Here is a 23,456-nt window from a genome sequence, read left to right on the forward strand (position 1 = left end):
CTCTATCCCATTCACACACTACTCCTTTCCCCTGCCGAGTGAGTCACGCCTACCCCGAAAGGGAAATGGCTTAATGGTGTAATAATAATAATAATAATAATTATAACTTATATGCTACTAAACTGTTTTGAAGGTCAATTGAAAAATGTTGTCTATTTTGGCGTATCTCATTCCATTTATGAAATACGTTGTATTAATTCCAATTTTAAATATTAAAAAAAGTTAGATATCTGAAATAATCGAAACCCGTAGATTTTGAACTATTATGTTTTAGGCTTTTAACTTTGAAATGAAAAAATCTATTTCTAAATTTTAATCCAAAAGCATTCCTGCTTGTTTTTTATGTTCGTATTTTTATTTTAATTTCGAAAAGGACATTTTAAAGCTTTCAGCCCATTTAAACGAGCTACCGGGACCTTTAAATATTTCGACCTAAGTTCCTGCGGAGAATTTCTCCGAGCTTCTCCGAGACTAAGAATCTTCAGTATATATTCTAAGATTTCTGTCGGTGTGGTTACAATAAATAGTCATTTTCCATTAAGAGAATAAGTGTTAGAGAAAAAATTCTGGGAAGAAACTATACCTACCTACTGGAGGAATACAAGTATATCTAACATGATCAATAAACTTTTTAAATTTATGCAAATTGAGATGCTTGTTCAATTTGTTCAATTTGAATTGATGTAACTATTTCTGACAAAGACGGAAAAAATCTTAACAAATTCGGAAATTACTATGAATTCAGGCATACAATTAAAATTGTTGTTCTTTTATTTGTTGAAGAATTATTAACATTTATTTTTTAAAGGATAATGACAATAGGCCTGTAAGTTCGTATCAGTTTCAGGTCTGTTGTCGTACTTTAAAATAATAATAATTAGTAATTTCCGAAATATTTCAGAGTTTTTCCGTCTTTCTATTACGCGAGTAAGCAAAGATAGTCGCTCAAAATTTAAACAATTGGGCAGGATCATATATTTAAGGGGAGGTGCTAGTGTAAAAAAATCAATCGATTATTCAATTTTTTCATAAATATACTTAAAAACATCTAAAAAATGTTCCCTTAAAATTTTAGAACGAAATTTTTGGGGATTATTAAGCTATACAGTTTTTACTGACGCAGATATAAATAAGATATAAATATATAAAGAGGTGAGATAGGTGATTACAGTCTGTAAAGGAATCAATACGACGATCCAGCAAAAGCCTCGTGGACCCTAAGAACACGGAGCGACCCAAGGACAACCGCCTTCTGCATTTTTCCCGCAAGTGTTCTAGCATATTGTTGACACGCAGGGATGCTTTTTTGGCTATTAGCAAGTGAAAGCTTATATATATATATATTTCTCAAAATCTGTAATTAACCATCTTTAAAATTTCAAAATAGTCGAATAAATGTAACTATAAAAAAAAATCTTTGAAAATTTGCTGATTTACATAAGGACTTCCCCTTAAAGGACCCTGCACCGAATGTACAGTAAATGGCTTTTTGTGAAAAATTCTTTAAAAAATTTGCTTTTGTTTTTTTTGCCGAAGCTGCAAAGCAAAATTTCGAAAGAAGAAAGTAATAAAAATCGACAGTTTTTAGAAAAACACTTTTCAAAGTTTCAATTTTTAAGTCTATTTTAATAGAAAAATACTTATTTGAGTGAAATGTTTTCTTCCTTAAAAACTCTTTGATAGATTTGGCTAAAAGTTTTACATTTTGAAGATCAGACTTACCGAAGAAAAATGTTTATACCCAGGAACTAAAAGGATTCACATTTTTTTGGATATAAACCTGTGATGATGTTGTAGGTATGTAATTACGAGCCTGGTATAGTTTGAAGCTCGTCCCTCACCGCTGCCATACTTAAACAGCGACCGCGAGCGTTGGAGGTGACAATACTCACCTTTGGATGCTTTCTGAGGACTATCATTTGCCATTCCACAGGGTTTTAGTTGCTTTCTTCCTCATGGCCGAGAAAGTTTCTCACAATTCGACAAATGTTTAATAAAACCGCGTTCTGAGCTGCTGTCAATACCCTACTTACTGCTAAATGTTTAAGATGTTCAGTGCATCTTGCTTGCATATTGCCTGTAGCCGAAATCACCATAGGATGAATAGACGCATGATACACGTTCCTCCATATGCTCTTAACTTGATGCCTTAACTCTTTATACTTTTGGATCTTGGCTGTAAAAGTTGACTGCAAATTTCAGTTAAGTGGACGAACAATGTCGATGATGTATACTCGACCATATATTTTTTCTCGCATCACGATGTCACGTCGATTGACTCGGATGTAATGATCCGTCTGGATAGGAACATCTCAATATAAGTTGTAATCTTTTTTTTCTAAAATAGGCATCGGAATGTATCTATAGAAAGGCTATTCTCTTAGGAGTCGCAGGTTTAGGGCAACTCTTTGATGTATAATTCTAGCCACATCATTATGTCTATGCGTAAATTCTCTCTTAGCCATTACGCGACAGATATCAACAATGTGTTCGATCGATTCGTTGGTATATCCACGTAATCGGCACCGGTGACTCACGTCTTGATGTAACAGGTGTTTGCGATCATTTTTGGCGCTGAAAACCTTGTCAGGTACAGAACACCCTTTCTCAGCCAAATGTTGGATACCTTATTATGCACTTCATGTTAACCCTTAATTGTCACTCGGGGTCCATTGGACCCTATGCTTTTTTCAATCGCGAATATTTCTATAATGCCTGGTTCATTTTTCGCATTTTTTCACTATACTAACATCTGAATTTTTTTGTATGAGCAATAGCATATTTTTCACAAGGCTTTCAGGAACATTCACAATAAGTTTCAGGTAAGTCTATGCAAAACTCGAGAAATTATCTACAGTTTTCTACGCGGGGGTCCAATGGACTCCGTGTGACAATTACCGATATTTCTTTGTACGTGCGACAATTGGGGTTTAATCTAACGTTTTGGGGTGCTTGCGTGGATAGATTTCTGTCTCCATCGTATTTCTAATTCCTCTATGGTTTCTGCCCTGATATTCAAGGCCTCCTCTGAGGACAAATTCAAGGGCGTGTAGTAGGGTTGTCCAAATTCGAAAAATGCCGCGAATTTTTCGGACCAACATTGTAAAAATTAAGCACTGGCAAGACGATGTTGTGCAAAAAGTTTCAACTTTTTAGTCTTATATTTAGGGGTGGCGCTGTTGCAATTTGTGTTTTTTAAATATAAGAAAATCTAGAGTTATGTTTGGTGGTCGCATTTTATTTTTGTATGATTTCGTCGCTAAGTACTGCGTGAATAAGCTTATATTACACGAAAGGAGCTTTAAAAAATTTTGTTGATATGCTCAAAGCACAAATTTACATTGAGTTGCTTAATACACAAATAAATTGAGTTAGGACTAGAAGTCTGGCCAATGCCAAAGGTTTTACTAAGGAGACGTTATGAACTGTTTCCTGTATTCAGAAATGACTAGAAGTAGGGATTGGAGTTGATACGGGCCACTCCCTTCTCAGCAACATCATTCACCACTGTAATGTTCTTCACTTTCTGAACTCCGTGCGTATATAAGTTCAGGTCCTAGACATCTTCAGATATATTCAGGTACTTGAACAGAGCTCAGGTGCTGCTTGTAGGAAAATATTTTAATTCCATGTTTTGCAAGGATGACGTCACTTGTGCTCGCTTCGGAGGCCTTTCTGCACTCTTTAACTATTCTGATGGCCTGTACGATGTTTATCTTGACGGAAGTTGGAACTAGTTCATCAAACACACAAGTGTGAGGGCAGATTTCATCAGCTCTTTTCCACAGCTTACCCTGCCCCTGCTCTTTATACAGGTTTTCTAATGGCTTTAAGTCATTGAAAGAAGCATGTGCTGCTAGGGGTGCTGACACCCATGCCACAGTATATAGAGACACTATGAATAAGCGCAGTTTATGAAATCCTTCTTCTTCTCTGCGCGTGAGATGAAACTGTTTCCGGAGCAACGAAATTTTTAACCCGTACATGGCTTTAGCCATCCACCTTGCTCGGTCGATTGCTCCAGAACATGGAATTTGATTTTGTTCGGAGGGACACATCCAAGTGCAATCAGTGTAAGGTCAATAAGTTCCTTGTAATCTCCCGTCGGTTGCTCATCCTGAAATACCAAAAATATATCAAATAAATGTGAACTGGTATCTACGTATCAACACCCCATGATATCACAGTTACTAGGTCTGACTAGATTATTTATTATTTTAATTTACCGCATTACGTACCTCAATAGGTTGTTTGTTCGTACGTTGCTAAATTGACAGAGAATATGCACAAAGATAATAAAGTCCATTGATCGAATTAGTTGTGCTAATTAAAAGGCTTACTTCACCATTGGATAATTTTTGAAGCGTTTTTAGACACACTCACTTTGATCAATGTTTTTCGAATCATCCCGAAATCACTTCAATATTGATTTTTCCGCGTCGGATTACGAACCCATGGCCTCATCAAAGGCTTTTTTTAGGAACCAGCTCCAAAACATGGTGTTGGCATGCTAAATACAAAAGGTCTTCATCTAGCAGCTGCTTCATTAAGATGCCAGCACCGCTCTTCCTGAACGTATTGGTAGCGGTGGTATCAAAACACATGCCAAAAACGAGATCACGAAAACCCCACAATTCAAACAACCTCACAACTGATTTTCCTTGCAGTTCTTCGGTGCATCGGGCAAGTTAAGAAATGCCAAGAAGTTTGTCACCTTCACCGGCAGAAACCAGCACAGCCAAACGTTTCACCAACTTTCCCAAAATCATGTATACACTGATTTGAATGCACACTTAGCACCAGAGTCGTTTAAACCGCCTGTTTTTTTTTGTCTGGTCTGAGTTCGCGTATTTGCAGGCTCGGGCGAACCGAACCTCCAAAACAGGCGCTGTGTACAAAATGGCTCCTATTCGTGATGCTTACTTACAAGCACTGCCCTTCATCTGCTTGCCAACCCAATGAATTTGTATTTTGCCTTTAGGGTCAAAATTACTTTGCAGTTGAGCAGCAATGTTTTCAAAGCCCTCCATCCGCTTTCTACGCACTGTGGAGCGAGAGAAGTGAACCGTTGTTTTGTCCTTTCATTAGTGTTTAAAGTTATAATGTTTCGTATTTATGAGATTTTCTGCGATTGAAAATTATTCAATTTATTGACATCGCATGTTTCAAAACTATTTTAAGTTTTCTTATTATTTAAATGAATGTTTGAAGTCGCATGATTTCTCAGATTGAGTGTGTGATGATAGCCTTGTCGCTTGAGAAAAACAGTGTCCGAGCAGCAGTGAATCGCGACAGATCGTTGTCCGATCATTTCGGATCAGTAAAGTGATTAACTCAATAAAGACATTAAATCTTACATCTTACAAAAATGTCTATCTAAACGAGTGAGTGATCTGTGTGGTTCTCAAAAATGGTCTTAGTCTGTCAAGTCTTCTATACTTTAAACTTGAACTATTCATTATTTCTAACGATTCTTCTCTGTCTATTCCTGATCTGGCAAAGTTAATTATTTATAAACATAAACATTAAACAATAAGGCTGAACTCACTGCATCTGGCATCAAAGCGACCTTCCTGTCACCAATGTTTGCTACGTTGGCTGCAGTAGAATCGTAAGGGGTCATGATGTCCACCTTGCGTTTCTTCTTCTCGTCCGACATAACAAAATTATTGTCCTGGAGGTCACAGTCACTAGCACTTAAAATTTTCCTGGCACTTTCTTCAACCCCTTGAATTAGCGGTTTCATTTTCTCCTCTTCCCATGTGCTATGTCAAGCGTTTCCTCCAAGTCGATCTTAAACATAATACTTGTGTTTTTTTTGGAAGTCGGACTCCTTTGCCTTGTTTTTTAAAAGTCTCGTCATCGAAGAAAAAACTTCATCACACACTCAACTACATGCTTCTCCTGTTTTTCAGATATTCTAGCTTTGTCCCATTTGATGATTAACTCCTCAGCTGTATCTAAAGCAGCAGCTCTCAAAGTGTTGCTTTTAGAACGATGATAGTAGAAGAAAACGTGAAAAGCATCGCCAATTGTAGGCAACTTCGCACCCCTCAAACCACACTCCTTCTGCTCCACAAACAATAGTTCACTTTTCTTCCTAGTCAAAGCCATTGTTCCGAAAAACGTTTCAAGTATCCATCGCGCGCACGTTCACCACTCGTGCAATTCAAGGAAGGCTATCGGTCGAAATTTAGATGGATTTTGAGCGTCTGCATCTCGGTAATGGACACACATGAGAATATCTTAGAATACCGCAAGCGGAATCCCAAGATGAGCGTGTGTTAAAAAATGCTCTTAAAAACAGGTTTCGCAGAATTCTCAGAAAAATTTGGGCTTTATGGTCTAGCATCATTAACACCTTTAGTGCTTAAAAGTCGTGTACAGGAAGCAGAAAATTCGCTTCTACTAAAGGAACATGCTGACAACCCCCTTCATAGTAAATTCTACGGCATTATACGTAGAGAAGAGCTTTAGATGGGTCTATCCAACATGTTTCTCAAATGTGCTAGATTAAGATCGGAGACGGAGTGATTTCTTTTTGCCTGTCAAGACGGCGTTATATACACCTTAGTCTACCGTGAGCGCATAATAAATGTACCTGTAGGTGATACGAATTGCCGAGCATGCAAGCAAGAGCGAGAAAGAATTGGACATGTTCTCAGTGGATGTTTAAAACAAGCACGCTTAGGGTACATAGAGAGACACAATGCGGCTCTAAAAGTGTTATATTACTATCTTCGGCATTTCTATCGTGTTTATCTAATGCCCATCTTGCCATACACCCAGGGGGAACTGGAATCCGCTATCGGGAATGATCAGTGTAAAATCTACTGGAATTTCTCATTTTCTACCACTTAACGCATCAGTGCTACAAAGCTTGATATTGACCTCCAAGGTCTAAGGACCTAGATAATTGACGTGATTGATTCGGCACCAGTCGAAATAAATAAATAAATAAAATAAATTTTGTTCTTTAAACCATTTTTTTCGAAAATAAATGAAAAAAATTTAAAAATATGCTATTGCTCATACAAAAAAAATTCAGATGTTAGTATAGTGAAAAATTCTTATTTGTTTTAATAAATTTTGTTGTTTAAACCATTTTTTTCGATAATAAATGTTTTAAATTTCTGTTTTTCTGCAGTTATTGTGGTAATTTGTCATTGTAAAGAGCACATTTTTTTGTCTGACCCATTATCGTATTTTTAAATAGATTTATTAAATATTAATGTAACATTTTATTCGAAATGGTGATTAAAAAATCTGATTCTTTTTCTCAACTCAATTAAGTATATCGCTTATTATTAAATATTTAAACGTCAAACAAATGCTTCAAATAACTAATATTTGCTCATAAAATGTTTTACATTGGTTATGAAAAGTTTATTTTTTTAGTAAGACTTCATTCTATAAAAATTACATTCAATTTTGTCTTTCTGAAATTATTTTTATGATTTTTTCCTTTAAATCACCCTCGTCGACACACTCGTTTGTCCCCTGAAAGCTTTAAGTAAGTTTTTTTTTGTTTATGTTGATCCCACAGATTAGCTGTTACTATTCTCAAAGGAATTAGAAATGTTTATATTTTTTGAACGTCACTTAAAATTAAAAGATGTTATCCATGTTAATCTTATGGGATTTTCAGGGCTTTTGCGGCACGTCTTAACATTAACCGATTTGTCTCAAACTTGAAGGGAATTTTTTTCCGGCAACCTCACGAAATGGGGGGGGGGGGAGGTGACATGTCCTTTGAAAAAAATTTCTACATGTATGATTTTGGACCACCCTACTAGTGTGGACGTAGTGAGGACGAAAAAAATGAAAATCATTCTACACAAAAATTTCATGAACGAACTCAGTCAGTTGATCCCGACTTTATCGACGTTCTAAGTTTCTTTTTTACTTCGCTAGAAATCGTTAAAAATGCTCCAAAAATAATTATAGGTTACGTGTGCGCAGATTCTCATTTGTTGATTTGCAACGAATGTGCAAATTTTATTCATATAATAATTTTTTAAATGATTAGATCATTTAGTCTAAAATTTGTGTCAGTGCTCAATATACGCAAATATTAAAATTATAAACATATTGATGTATATGAATGTTCTTTAGAGCTTTTTATTTGTCAAATTTTTAAACACGTTATCGCAATCCGTGTGGACACACTGAGCACCAAAAAAAATGAAAATAATTTTACATATTTACGTTCTCTCGAATAATTTTTTTCAAAATTATTATTCAAGCTAAATATACAAAAGCAAGTTATTGTCTCATTTCCTAAATTCAACGTGCATTATTTCTCGCTAAGTACAACAGGCTTTTGCGCATGCCAAAGGTTCATTTTCAAATTTTTTTAGCATATGCGTGAATAATGTAATGACTACATCAAGCATTAAGTGCTATCATGGTAGTGTGATAAGCTTTAGAAATTTCTTGTCTTTATGAGCCTTAAATAACGGTTAATATATGCAGTTTTTTAACAAATATTTGGTACGCTCTTTCATAGTCCCCGTTTTAAGCCACTTCTCATATTTTCCCAATACGTTATTAACTGTTCTATGAGTACCTTTTTTTCATCAACCATGTACAAGGATAAACACTTCTGTTTGTCATAATACGTGGTAAGATATTCGCCAACTTGAAATCAGGTGATATTGTGCCTTTGAAAGTACTAAAATTCAATGCAGACCATAATTATGATACATTTTCATAATTCTCTTGAACACATAGAACTAATGCTAAGAAAAAGGTTTGCACTCTAGGATCTTTGAACCGTTTAGCTGCAATGTCCTCATAGTATGTTGGACGGATAGTCTGACGACCTCTCCCAAAATTAGTAATTGATTGCATTGAAGGGCAGGCCTTCTAAAATTTATCCTTCAATATATGCCTAATTTCAAGTGAACTTTTGATACTTTTCGCCGACCCTTGATGTACTCAATAAAAGAAGTAAGATATGTAAAACGAACTACTATTTTCGCAGCATCGGAAGATCGATTAGTCTTAATATTGACTCATTTAACCTCTTTGTGACTATAATAATAATCGTCGACAGAGTGAGCTTTTGCTACAAGCTTCGATTTCAATCCAGATTCTTTGATATTTCTACTTTTGTAGCAACACGTACCGCATAAGCAGTTCCGTTCATCTCGCGGTTACTCAAATTTAAATTTGTCTTAATAACTTAATATCAAGAGGCCGACCACCACGTAATCAACATATACGTAAATCTGAATCTTACTTGCTTTCATTCTTAATAATTTTATGTTGTATTCCTGCTGAAATGATTTGAGTCTGTACCTTTGAAGGCGTGTTTAATATGCAAACTGATAGATTTTCTATGCGAGAAAGTGCATTACACTTGTAAGACTTTCCTCTTGTAATAATACAAAAACAGGAACTGCAGCATGCCGAGGCAATATCTTTTGATTTCGATTGATTTAGAATCGGCATGTACATTGGATAATATGAAACTGTAATTCAAGAAGGTCTTCCATTTTTTAAATTTATAAACTTAACAGCAACAGTATTCTTTGGAGTTGCGCGAAAAAAATGAATGGGTATGCTTTACGCTATTTTGTAAACTTTTCAATTGAAATTCATGTTACTATCTTTCGACCTTGTAACTTTCATGTCTCTTGCTTAAACTGCATAAACTTCCTGGTATATTGTTGTCAATTGCGTAGTTTTCAAACAGTGTTTTGAAATAATCTTTCAACTTTTTTTTCAATAGGAAACATTTTTTTTTTTGAAAGCAGAATAAATAACCTTTGAGCCGGTTTTCATCGTACCTACAGTAGTTTACAACTACGTCTCGAGCGAACCAAAATAAAACTTTAATGGCACCTTAATGATGATTTATTTTTAATAATTCTTTCCATAAAAAATATAATTATACATTTATGAATACCTTTTACGCTAGAAGTTTGTTGCTGCTCAAAATTCACTAGACTCCGTTTGTTTGTTACTGCTTGACTTCGAACGCTCCTAGTATAACGTAACGGCAGTGGTGGCAGGTACGCTCGTCAAAGAATAAACCAAAGACTTTGTCGGTACCACTAAGAATACTCTGATCGTCCATTTGGAATGGAGAGGCCCATGAATACTTCCCAACTAATATTTTCCTTATTATGTCAAATGATAATTCGGAAATGTAAAAATTATGACAAATGTTAATTCGGAAAAATAAAATGTAGGTAAATTGGCAATTGGGATAAATAAATGTTATAGCGAGTGTTCGCGAGAACTGGTTTGTGCTCGTCAGGAAAAAGCTAAGAAGCTAGAGTTGAACAGCGTTATTTCGTGTGTGCACCACGGTCGTATACACAGGTTCGGGGTATTTTGTGGAGGGGAAAGTTCCCTTATTCAAGCTTCCGGGTAATTCCAAAAATTGTTACTAGTGATGTAATACCAGAGTAGTGAGAGTCTAATTTTAAATTTGGATTTGATTAAATTAATGTTTCTGGCATGTATTTAAAAATTGAATTATATGGATGCATTTGGAAAATTAATATATTATTAATAGATTGAAGTGGTTGTCACTAGCTTTTCTTTGATTTCTCGAAAAATAGTTCTGCTGATTACTAAATATTTTTGGTTTGACACAAATTCTTAAACTAGTGTGATGTAACGGAGCACGATAAATAATCCGCCATTCTTGTTCAGATTTGACACAGTCTTATGATTGTTCTTTAGTTTTTTATTTGTTTATATTCTCTCCCTTTTACGGGTTTGAGGGTCTTTACACAACCATTACACATATTCTTACAAACAAGCCTTACATACTATCTTACCACCTATTCGCTGCCCATCATATTAATATCTATTCTTAGTTCTTGTGCTCGTGACATTACCCCGGACTTCCGTTTCTCCTTGCATAATTTTCTTCCATGTGTGACGTGCGCGGAAGAAAGGGAGCTTGCTCTGAAAAGTGAGATTTTTCAGGACGAGCGGTTGAAGTCGACCCGATAGACCGGAATTTTAGGAGAGAGGGAAGACTCACGAAATCTTCCCTCTCAACTTACCACCACATTCTCACTGAAGGAGATAGGTCGTAGATTCGGCTCACGGACGGCGTATAGATGAGACGAGTAGACGGTATGATGAGTTGTGGGAGATGTTTCACGGAATCTCAAGCTCTCACAACTCACTTATTAGCAATAATAACGCTCGGATCATCACTTCCTCTATGTCATATCATTTTCCACTTTCTTATGCTCTTTCCAACCACAGATTTCCACATCATAGCTTAGCACTGACCAAACTACCACATCGAACATCCAAATCTTCATCTTCCTTGAACCTTCTTTTACCTATATCCCATACTTGTTCCATCAGGTTGCTCGCGGATTCCAATCCTTTCTCACCTGCAGCCACTTTCTCCTCTCGTTTCAAACTAAAGTCCTAGGTAGCAAAACTCTTAAACTAGCTCTACCACCACGCTATTAATCTTCCATTCATATTCTACTCTATGCTTTTTATTTCTGAAACCCATCATCTTAGTCTTATTCGCGTTTACTGTCAGACCCTTTACTCTAACATACTCTTCGAACACTCTCATTATCAGATTCATTCCTCTTTCATCTGCCGCTACTATCACTGCGTCACATACATATGCTAGTGAATACAGTTTGCCTTTTCCTAACATGGTCCCTCCATTTCCTTTCCTATCCATCTTCTCCTCTAAGTCTGCCAGATTAACACTAAATAGAAGTGGGTTTAACGGATACCCTTGCCTGAGCCCCTTGCCGTCCAGAATTCCTCTCCTTTCTTTACTCCTATCTTAACCCTTATCTTAGTTTCCACAAATATTTCTTTTACCCTCTGTATTAAACCTTTATCTACTCCTTTCACTTTCATATCTGTCCATAACACCCCCTGTTAACTGAGTCAAATGGTACCTTTACATTCACAAACATCCGTTTCCTAAAACGTTTCCGACATGAGTGTGGTAACTCTATTCTTCCACCCGTTTGCCTCACCTCTTCTCTACTAATTTAGTTTTCGCTTTCCTCATCCCTCGCTGCCGTTTTTCTTGCTTCACCCTATAGCCTATTTGCCCTGTTTATCACTTCCCATTCCCTCCCTTCCTTTAACGATTTCTCTACCCCTTCCACGTACATTTCTTTTTCCTTATATCTTTTTCCCATTATCATTCTTTAATGCTTTCTCTTTTTCCTATTGAGTTCCTCTTTTTTCATTTCCCCTTTCCTCCATTATCTTACGTTCTCCTTCATCCTATCTTTACTTTCTATGCATTCATCGTCCCTATATCCTCGTGTTCTATTTTTTCTCTGAATTTTGTTAACATTTCCTGTCCCTTCCACGCTTTGTACCTCCACGTTTCAGTATCGCGACCACTGGAAAATGTTCAGAGCCTATCTCATTACCTACTTCCATTCCGAACAACAGCTTTCTTATTCTTTCTTCTGTCAGAATTTATTCTATTACGGTGTCTCCTATACCTGCGTATCTAAAATTTCCTTCTTTCTCCCTCTGCTATTGCCGTTACAAATAAACCATCCAGCCTCTCCCAATAAGTCCAGTAGCCTCCTACCCTCCCGATACGTTTCTTGTGTTTCGAATTTCTTATACAACTCTCCTTTTCTTTATCCCACACTTCTCCGCCTTGTTCCCTAGTCTATGCATATAGCCCCCCCTCCCCCCTTATTAACACCAACCCGTTCTTTTTTTTCTCTATCCATTTCTCTATTGTTCTCCACCGTCCCTTTTCTCCTCTTTACCTGTACACGCATAAAACATGCACAACCACTTATCCTACTTTTATTCTTCTTACCATTTTTTCGCCATCTTCTTCCATATACTTTCCCTTTTCTTCCTCTACCACCACTTTTTTGTCTTATTCCTGACACCATGATCTTTTTCCTTTGAATATACAACTGTTTCTTACACACTTGAATATTTGAAATAGTCATCTTCCTAAAAAATGTAACATTGACGTAATATTGCAAGTGTACAGTATTAGATATATCATATAATTACTGGACTTGCTGGATTGCTGGACTCCAGGTGATCTGAAATCAATAACTTAACCTAAAGTTCTGAAAAACATAGGTGACTATAGTATGATAATGGTTACAAATAAACTTATTTTTATTTATATTTTTTACAAAAGCCAGGTCTTATTCTTTATTTTTTATTCTCATTCCTCTTCTTTACTCTCTTCTTCCTCTTGAGAATGCTTCGACTTCTTCTCTTCTTTTTTTTTATTTCTGTCCATTCATTTTCAACCCTTTGCTTCTCGTCGTCCGTGATGTCCCAGGTTATCAATTTCATCTGGTCTCTTTTATTTTTCTTCTCTTCTTTTTTTCCATTTCTTCTAATATATCAGATGTTTTTTTAATTTTCTCCTTTTCAGCTTTAATCATTTCTTCTGTTCTTTTTGTGTCTGATTCTTCGTTCTCCTTTTCTAGTTTTTTCTTATACATGTTGATTTTCATTTCTACCTCTGGTTTTTCTTCTTTAATTCTCGCTTCTTCTTTCATACTTTTCATTCTTTCTTCTTTCCATCTTTCATTTTCTAGTAGGATGTTTAGAATTTTCTTAATCCTTATTCCTTCTTCTTTCATCAATTTTTCCTCCTTCTTTTCCTTTATTCTCGCTTCTTCTTCTTTAATTTTGTGACTTCCTTTTAGTAGATGAAGAATTTTTTAAATTCGTTCTTCTTCTTCTTTCTTCTTTTTTAATTTTTTCCTCCTTTATCTTTGCTTCTAGCTCCTTCTTCATTTTTCCTCCTCTTCTTTACGCTGATCCTCCTCTCTCTACAGTTTTACTACCTTCTGCAAATTAAAAAACTCCGTCCTCTTTTTCTCGAAGTTTTTCGCCTTTATTTGTACTTCTTTTGTTCCTTCCAATGCCTCTTGTCTTGAAGTCTCTAAATCTTCCTCCATCTTTTCTCTTTTTTTCTATTTTTCTCTATTTTTCCTGAAATAACGAAAAATATCTCTGTCCTAATTTGTCTTTACTTAAACATTATTATTCGTAAAAATAAGAAGTTTTCGTCGTGTTAATTTCTTTCTTAGTCTTATTTAATTTAAACTACTTCTCATTATTCGAATGTTTTTCATTGTTCGGTATAAACTTTTTAAAATCATTAACGTTCCAATCTTTCTCTACTAGTAATTTCTCGATCCGGATTTTTCCTGTTACAATTATTTTCTGTTTCAAAATGCACTGTTTGATGTGGACTTCGTTCGCTACTTATTCTCTTTTTAGTTTTCTATTTATTTTCTTCTAAATTTCTCTTAAAATCAGTCCACCTACTCTCTTTTTCGACTTCGCGTCTATTTTCACGGGATTCAAACGAACAATGCGCTCTTGGATTTAATTTTTCCTGTACTAAATCGTTATGTTTCCTTTATATTAATTCGCGTTGTTTCTTTAACGCTTCCGTTTCCCTACTTAAAAATTCATCATAAGCAATTAATTCTTCTAATTCGTTAATTCCTCGCGTATTTGTATTTAAAAACCAATCTACTTCATACGTTTCATTTCTCTTAAAATTATTAATTTCTTCATCTTCCCTTAATCCTCTACCCTGCTCTAAAATTTCTACTACTTCTCTTAATTCTGCTTCCGAAAGACCAGAATCGTTTACCACATTTTCCCAGTTTCTGGGATCCAGTGCAAAATTTGGTGATATACGATCTGATGCCACGCCAAAATGTGAGTTTGGCGTCAAAAGACTCGCTGGCGGGTATGTTGGGTCAAATTTCGTACGAGTGACTCTTTGAGGGGTGGGTAATTGTATTCGTGGTAAAGAATTTCCTCTGCCCATTGTTCTACTTAATCTACGAACTGTACTGTGGGATTCATTCCTATTTCGGGATAAATTTATTTGAGTCTCAAATTGCGTTTCATTATTTTCTGGGTTATTTTTCATTCCTTTTTAATATTTCATCTCCTTGTCTATTTTCTAAATTTCTTTCTGGGACCGTATCTGTCATTTTCGTGATCTTAACTTTTCCCGATCTTAGTTTCATTTATATTTTTCATTTTACCTACTTTTATTTTAAAAATAAAAAATTAAAATTTTCATTTCTTTAGTTACTCAGTCTGAGAAACTTTTTGATTCTTTTATACTTGTCAACCCGTTATAATTTTTTCAATAACCTTCAAATTATCTTCCTGTGATTTTATATCGCTTAAGAATAACATTTTCCCCTCTAAAATCGTACAAACATAACTAAATGTGATGATACACTTGGCCTTGGTTTTGACCTAGGTTACTTTGTCACCGGTGTTGTCTTCTTGTCCCCTACTTTACCGAAATTACGGAATCGCGTCACTTTCACTTATAAAATCCAACGTTTTATTAACTGATTGATCTCAACTTTTCTATTGTTGAGCTTTATTATACGAATTATTTTTCAGTCACTTCTCAAAAATCTCCTTAAATTTATACTATTCTATTTTTACACTTTTCTTTTATTTATTTCCTAATCATTTTTCGAAATTTATTTATACGAGTTCACTTTTATTTACACTTTGGCATTACATAAACTTATTAGTCGTACATGAGCATAGTCTATCTTCTGTCTCGTTTCCTATCTCAGCATGGAAAAGTGGAAAATGTGGGAAAGTGTGGGTTTTGTTGGGCCCCAATTGTAGCCAACGGCCCGTGAATTAGCTACATGTCAGGTGAATGGGGGAAGTCAGGATTCTGAGAGAAGCTGTAGATAGTAAAAAAAGCAATTTGTTTAACCTAAATGGGGATTTATTTAATCACTTACAGTGTAATGGATATTGGCTGGTAAATTATCTCGGCGGAGCCGGGGCAGCGTCGTTGTCAATCTTGGTCCTGGATTTTGCTTTTCGGGATTTGTCGACCCCGATCGCCAACTTTCGGGCCTCACCCCTTCTGAATTAAACCAGTGCTGGAAGGACTAAAGGCCCTACTATAACTTCACGTTGCACGGGTTCAGTGAAATTAACTATCTAATACGCCGCACTTCATTATTATGTTTTCGTGGCAGAAATTATTATTTTCCAGTGCAATAATGTTAGTTAAAAAATAAAAGATTAAAAAAACAATATATTAACTTTTTAAATGATATTATTCCATTTATGGAAAAAGGGCATTATAACCAAAATTTTTTAAACTGCAATATTAAAAAGTTAACATGAATAAGTAATCATTTTGCGTATGAATTCTTTAAAGGATAAGATACTATGTCTATTACAAAATACAGTTTATATAGTACAAGTTTTCATGTACTTATACAAAAACAAAAACTTTCTCCTTAATTTTCTCGAAGCGCTACTTTGGCTTATGTGCCCTTCTCCCATCCAAGGCCTCAATTTATAATAGTCCCGCGCTTTTTGGTACAAGTGCCGTAAAAACGTCGGATTTTCAAAATAACTTTAAAAACTATCACGTTTCATGTGTATTATTAGAGATGAGGTGGAAGATTGTTCATGTGATAGAATAGGAGACTCCGTCAAAATCGGACTGCTAAAACCGCCTACTCAGCCGGTGGACCCATAGAAAAGCATCGGGAGGCTGACTAAAACTGATAGCTCGGGTTTGACGCGCGCGCAATACGATTTCTCTACTCGCAGAAGCCCATAGTTTCAAATCTATATAGCTACTCGCACACTAAGATTTCAAATAATTTTAAGACGTAATAATAATAATAATTACACACACATGTATGTATGTATCTATGAATGTGTATGTATATATATGTGTGTGTGTGTGTATTTATTACTAAACCCCTAAAACCCCATTAAACCTTATTAAAGCCCTACCGAATATGTTCTCGCGTTGGTGTCGCGGTAGGGCTTGAGCTTTCCTTTCATGACTTTGACGGTTATGTTAGCAGATCTCACTAAGCAAACAGCTGGCCAGAAAGAACATCTGCGACAAACGGCAAGCAGTGGAACGTCAACTGTGCCTGCTGAGAATGCTTTGGTTAGAGTTAGCTATTTGCAGCCAGCCACCGCGACAGAAATTCCGTGCGAGAGAGTCAAGTGGGATATCAAAATGAAACAGGAAATGATGCGTCTCTATGACGATAGTGTGAAGTTTAAAACGAAAATCGAAACAGGATACAATTTAAGAACGAAATTAGCTGCAAAGTATCCTAATATACAGAAAGTCGCATTAAGAGATCTTATTGCTAGGTTGGAGGGCACCAGGAATAATCTACACATCACAGAAGACCGAGCAATGGATATTAAACAAGAGATTGATTAATCGTGGAAAAACGACGGCAATGAACTTCATTTAGAGGAAGCCGCTTCATTAGGTCAAGCAAGGGCAATTGATGTTCTTCCTCAACCTATTGATGATCCAACACCATCACATCCACAGAGGTGGATGGCCTTATACAATCAGAGGCAGAAGCAGAGGTTCAGAAAACAAAAAAGCGACGAAAATGGATTTACCATATGCATAGAGATATTATGTTCCTTTACTTTTTGGCAGAGAAATGTGGGCAAAGTGTGAGGAGAGAACATCATAGACTCTTCTTATTTAAATGTCCAGAGCTAGCCACAAAAATGCTCGGGATAATGAACATCATATACCGGATCCATTAAAACCACATCCAGACAAATATCACAAATGATCTGCGTGCACGAATAGAACACCTCAATAGCAAGGTTTTACCTACGTATTTGAACGTTACCCAAACTGCTTTAGAGGTACAAATTCTTGTATAATGTGCAGCTGTGACAACTGTTAGAACGTTAGGCCGCAGAACTAGGCCTGAAAATCCAGTTTTTGTCACAGAAATGGGTCGAGATCCACCATGGAAGATCAGGTCGAATATGGATGTCAGCAAAGTAAGGTGTAAATTGGGTCTATTAACTCAATATAAAAAAGGAAATACAACCAGAAAGCTAATAAACTATATTACATGAATCATCCACCCTCAGCACATCGAGACATTAACATCAGCAATATTGGACTGGAGAATGCCAGGGCAAGACGTGGTTGAACGATGCTGACTATGTGGAGATATTAACGAATCCATCCAGCACATTATTTATGGCTGTCGCGTAATGGCTCTGAGAGAATATACGCAAAGACATAATGATGTAGTGGGCATTATACATCAACAACTTGCCCTAAACCTAGGACTCTTCAAAGAATGGAAGCCCTTTTTATAGATACATTCCAATGTCCGTTCTTAATCATTCATTTAATGTTATTGTATTTATTTTGATGTACTTTTGGGTTTCATTGTTGACAGAATGGTTTTCACCCAATGCTTATTCTTCTTGAAATTTTCCTTCTGTTTTGAGTGTCGTGCCGTATCTTCTGGTTGGAGTCGGTACTCAGATAGTAGCGTGATGTCTCTTTGTTTAGCAGACTCGGACCCTTTTTTCCTGGGAGTTCAGTGTCAACCAAGGTTCTGACGAGTGTGGGCTTTCCGATTCTTGAACCATTTAAAATCAAGTGTGTTATTCGAGACCATTTTAATTAGTATTTTATTTTAAGCCAGTATATTCTTTTACCATTCGGGTCTTCTCAACTCGATAGTCTTCTGATATTTTGGGAAGTGACGAGTCGGATGACGTATTATTTCCGGTTGCATCGGGATCGATCGCTCGGTGAACGTTCCTTGTCGTAGCTTCCGGAGGTTACATCTGTTCTAATTTTTCCAAACAACCAAAACCTTTTTTTTTGTACAAAGTGCCTGTTGCATCGACTATTGGACACATTATTTGGATTGCAGTGATTCCTTCGCTGCCCCACGCCAGTCCACGTTTAATTGAGTAACATTTTTTGTCTTTCGAGTCGGATTTTGGGTGAGCGAAGGAGCATGATCTCACGTATGACAAACGTGATTCTTGACTTTGTGATTGTTCTCATAATTGCAAACGTCTCGATACAGGCCCTCAGGCATGAAAACTATGCTGCTGGAGTATTGTTTACAAAATTGCGGACGCCTCACGACAGGCTCTGAGGCATGCAAATTTTACTGACTGTGCTTGTTCTCAACATTGCAAATGTCTCGAGACAGGCTCTCAGGTATGACAACCATGCTTGTGATGGATTATTTGCAACATTGCGAACGTCTCGAGACAGGCACTCACACATTAAAATTTTACTGACTGTGCTTGTTCTTAATATTGCAAACTTCTGGAGACAGGCTCTCAGGTATGATCTCAACCATATATATCTCAACCATACTGCTAATGGACTGTTTGCAATACTGTGAACGCCTCGAGACAGGCTCTCAGACAGGACAAACATACTTACTGACTGTGAGATTGTGCTAAAACATTGCAAACGTCCCGAGACAGGCTGTCAGGTATGACAACCGTACTGCCAATGGATTGTTTGCAACATTGCGGACTCCTCGAGACAAGCTCTCAGACATGACCGTGTGATTGTTTGCAACATCGCAAACGCTTCGAGACTGACTCCCAAGCATGAAAGAGATATTGATGTTTGATTGTTTTGCAACTTTGCAAACGCCTCGAGACAGGCTCTCGGGCATGACAGGCATATTAATTGTGAATTGTTTTCAACATTGCAAGTGGCGTGGGACAGGCTCTCAGACATGGCTGACTTATTTAAAATGACAGACCATATGTTTTTCTTTTGTTATTTAATTTTGATCAAACCTTGATTGGAGTCTAATAAGCTAAATTTGGATTTGTTTCTCCGCACAGAAAGGGATAGATATTCAGAAGTAGATATTAAAAACCTTTATATTTAACCTTAATATGGATATTACGGCATAATGTGTGACATCTTCTAATCAGTGTACAATATATTAATTGGTTGTTTTGTTTATATTGAAAATATAAAGTGTGTGATATTGAGCATTTACATCTGAAATACGTGAGTAAGCTAATCTTAACTACGCGTGTCGCTAGGGGGTGGCGTGGCGACAAGGGATTTTAGACCCACATTGTTCCCATCTCGAACAATCGTCGTGTTTGTTCTGCTTTTCGGATATATGTCGCGTTAAAAATTTTGGTGAAGAATGGATTGAGTGCTTTTGAAATTGAAAATCATAATTTTCTGAAGAAAGTGAGGACTTTGTGCGACAGGCATCATTTATGTTAGTTTTGAGCAGCTATGAGCCAGCATACACGAAAATTATTGCTAGGGGATTCGGATATCAAAGGCATAAGACTGCGTTATGGGATCCTTTTAGATTTTATGGATACTTGCATGTTTTACAGGTAATTTTTGCAAAATTAACAAATATTTTGTATGTCCAAGATTCTGCCCTTTGATATATCGTATCTTCAGAACCGGTTGACAACATACATATATCTCAGGGACCGACACAGAACGGAAGGAGGTTTTTGGGGAATTATACTCATTTTTTATTGACTTTTATGTGGCTATGATTGCTATTTGTTTTCTTCATTCCTAGGACATTGCCTTCTAAAAGTTTTAATGTCCAATATCTTTTAATTGTTTCTGGATTTTCGAACCCTAAGAATCAATCACCGACACCGCAGAGTGAATTTGGTAAATTCGTGAACTGATGAAATGAACATAACCACACAATATCGAAGATTTTTCTTTTTGCAACGACTTCGTCTTTTCTTTTAAAAACATCCATAATTATGCAAACGATGTACCTTATTCTCTAAAGCAACTAAATTGCATAATATTTTTTACAAATAACTTTCTAATTTCTTTCAAATTCAAAATCAATATCGTTGTCGTTCACTGGATGTACGGTGTCATTCGCTGGGAGTATTGTGTCGTCCGCTCAATTTGAATAAATTAATTTAAAACAAATATAACAATAGTTTGGGAAAAAATAATTGTATTACTGGGTACTGCCTGAGAACAGAGAAAATCTGCTTTTTCAGATGGATTCATCTTCGTTCCCAGACGGCGGGTATATAAATTAATCATTTCTTTTTTATAAAGGCTTTTTCTTGGGATGTCGATGGTTCCCTTGTTTACCCTATCTGGATTTATGTCCCATAGTTAAATCGCTATGATGTTTACTAGTAATATCTAGATAATCTTAATTACTATCTATTTTTCTCCGTGCGAGACTCAGCAATGCATGGGAGTTCATTACTCTCTTCCTTGCCTCCTCATTTTCTGTTGTTCGATGTTCGCAAGATAAGACCCCTTGATGGGGATCTATTTTGCCAATAAGATTGTTTGCATGTATGTAAATATTGAGAAGTTTATGAAAATTCATGGGCTTATCTCATTTTGACAGCCGTGCACTTCTTGAAGAGCCCTTGGTAACTTGGTAACTTCGATCACACATATAAGGAACCATTTTCCAGAATTTCTGAAATTCAAGTGTTCCTGTAACAGCTAATTCCAGCACTGCCGACTGCAAAAACGTTCTATCTGCTAATGAGTGAATCCTGAAGCAGGTCCACCGTCTCAGGATAGAACGCCTAACCGGTCTAGAAAGTTACTTCTCGGTTCATAATTACACCTGTCAATCCATCTTGTGCTGCTTATCACCCAAAATCATGATATCGGTCATTTTCAAGAGGATTCGTTGTCGCTGTAAGGATCTCGGATGGATACCAACATCGAACCAGATCTCTCCTCGATTCTGGATCTGAGACTAGTTCTTTATCCTGAAAATTAGTTCCCCCTTTGATTGATCACAACAGACCATCAATGTTTCCCTCTACACGGTTGAACCTAAACCAATTCATATTGCTGGTAGACGCGTGACCCCCATCATCTTGATTCTCGCCCATCATTGTCACTTGTCGAGGTGAATACTCTTCGACTTGAATTGCTCATGGGCGCTAAAGTTTACTGCTCACTTCTTCTGGATGCAATTTTTGAAGGATTACGAAATCCTCCCGTCGCCTGATCGGATTCAATATTCCTGGACTGAAACCTTGGGGTGTTACGCTTGTGATCCTATTGATTTACTTAATATGCAAGGAATTAAAACTCTTTTATAGCCACCTACGCTTGGTGGGACTCACGAAGCGTTCTCGTTGGATTCAAGCGGTTGACTCTTCCCGCTGACCGATTTATGTAGCCAGTCGCATTTCAGAGGTCCAGCGGGCTCTTCAACGCCTTTTGAGTCACATCCCTGCAAATTAAAATGCAGCTGATCGTGCCACACGAGAAATGGATCCTCGAGCTTGAACTTAGTAGAGCCTGTTATAGAATGTTCTCGAATAGCTTTCACAGAGTGAACCTTACTGGATAGCATTTTTTCACTTTCATGATGAAGCTTCTCCCACTGACTCTCCCCAAGCAAATTATAAGGAATTCGAGCAGCTATCAATTTTGGTTCGTCACACACAGTGCAACTTCACTACGATCAGCAATTTCTCACCATCGACTCGTCTAACAAAAGAGATTGCGCATTGTTTGCGCTTTAAACTTCTTCCTGTGTCTGCTCTAGAGCGTTTTTGGACTCTTGGATGAGCGCCTTACTGCCGCAGAAATCCACAGCGGGTTTGTAAGTTTGTTTAGTCTGTGCTAAAAACGAATTCTCGGAGCAACACCTTCGGATAAGGAACATGAAGTTTCGAGTCTGTTTTCTTTTATTGAATGTGGCAGTGCCCTATAGTACCAGAAGTACACCAACTATCTTATTCTGGTCGTTAAACTTTACCTTCCCGGTTCTATCTTGACTAGGCCTAAACTTATCCTTGCTGTTTCTGTCTCGATAGGCTGTCCTGTACAAAGAGGGATGTGAAGGTCTTATGCTTATAACAAAAATGTAGTTTATAAGCTTTTAATATTTTTAATTAAAGAAATAAATGCTTCGAGCTGTACTCCTTCCATAGAATACGAATAAAATTTCATTTTTCAAATACCAACCTCATAAGTCTGTTTTATAGGGTCCCAAAGAAACCCCATAAGTAAAAAATGGGTTTTGCGAGATTTTAGCGTTAATTAAAATTTGTTTGCGGTTTTTTAAATGTAAATTATTTCTTGTAAATAAAATACCACTTTACACTGATAATTAGATTTTAACATTAATTGTTTATGCAATTAAAAAAATATTAAGTATTAAGAAAATAGAGAAGCACAGTTTTAAGTTTTTTCGACAGTTTGAGTACTAAGATTACAACCAATTTAATCATTTTTACGTGAAAGATCCATGGAAAGACTTTATTCTTTTAAACTATACCTTTTCCAGAAATTCACTTTTGCCATCTTCTTAGAAATTTTCAATTGAACAAAGAATTCTTTGTTTGCAGGTGCTTGTCAAGGGACAGTCACGTGTAGTACATGTCACCTGATTATACCAAAGGGCGTTTATGAAAATCTGCCAGAGAAACCTTCGACTGATGAAATTGATATGTTGGATTTAGTTCATGAAATTACTGAGACGTAAGTTAAATTTTTATTTGACTTACAGAACTCTTATTTATTGAAGGTTTATTTACCAGAATCGTAATTTGACAAATTGTACAAATAAACGTATATCTTTTCTTATATCTTACCTTATATAATGAATTATGAACACTACGAATTATTTATTAATTAAGTAATAATGGATAAA

The 23,456-nt window shown here is 36.4% G+C and overlaps 1 protein-coding gene across 1 annotated transcript in view; it reads left to right on the forward strand.

Annotated features, from left to right (window-relative positions):
- LOC117181288 (adrenodoxin-like protein 2, mitochondrial) overlaps window positions 1-23,456 on the forward strand; it is a 29,236-nt gene that overhangs the window by 3,265 nt on the left and 2,515 nt on the right. Inside the window, exon 4 of the mRNA XM_033373849.1 lies at window positions 23,152-23,284. Coding sequence (XP_033229740.1) covers window positions 23,152-23,284 — 133 coding nt within the window. The remainder of the gene's footprint in view (window positions 1-23,151; window positions 23,285-23,456) is intronic.

This window comes from Belonocnema kinseyi, chromosome 10, assembly GCF_010883055.1.
Source record: "Belonocnema kinseyi isolate 2016_QV_RU_SX_M_011 chromosome 10, B_treatae_v1, whole genome shotgun sequence".
Taxonomy (NCBI): Eukaryota; Metazoa; Arthropoda; class Insecta; order Hymenoptera; family Cynipidae; genus Belonocnema; species Belonocnema kinseyi.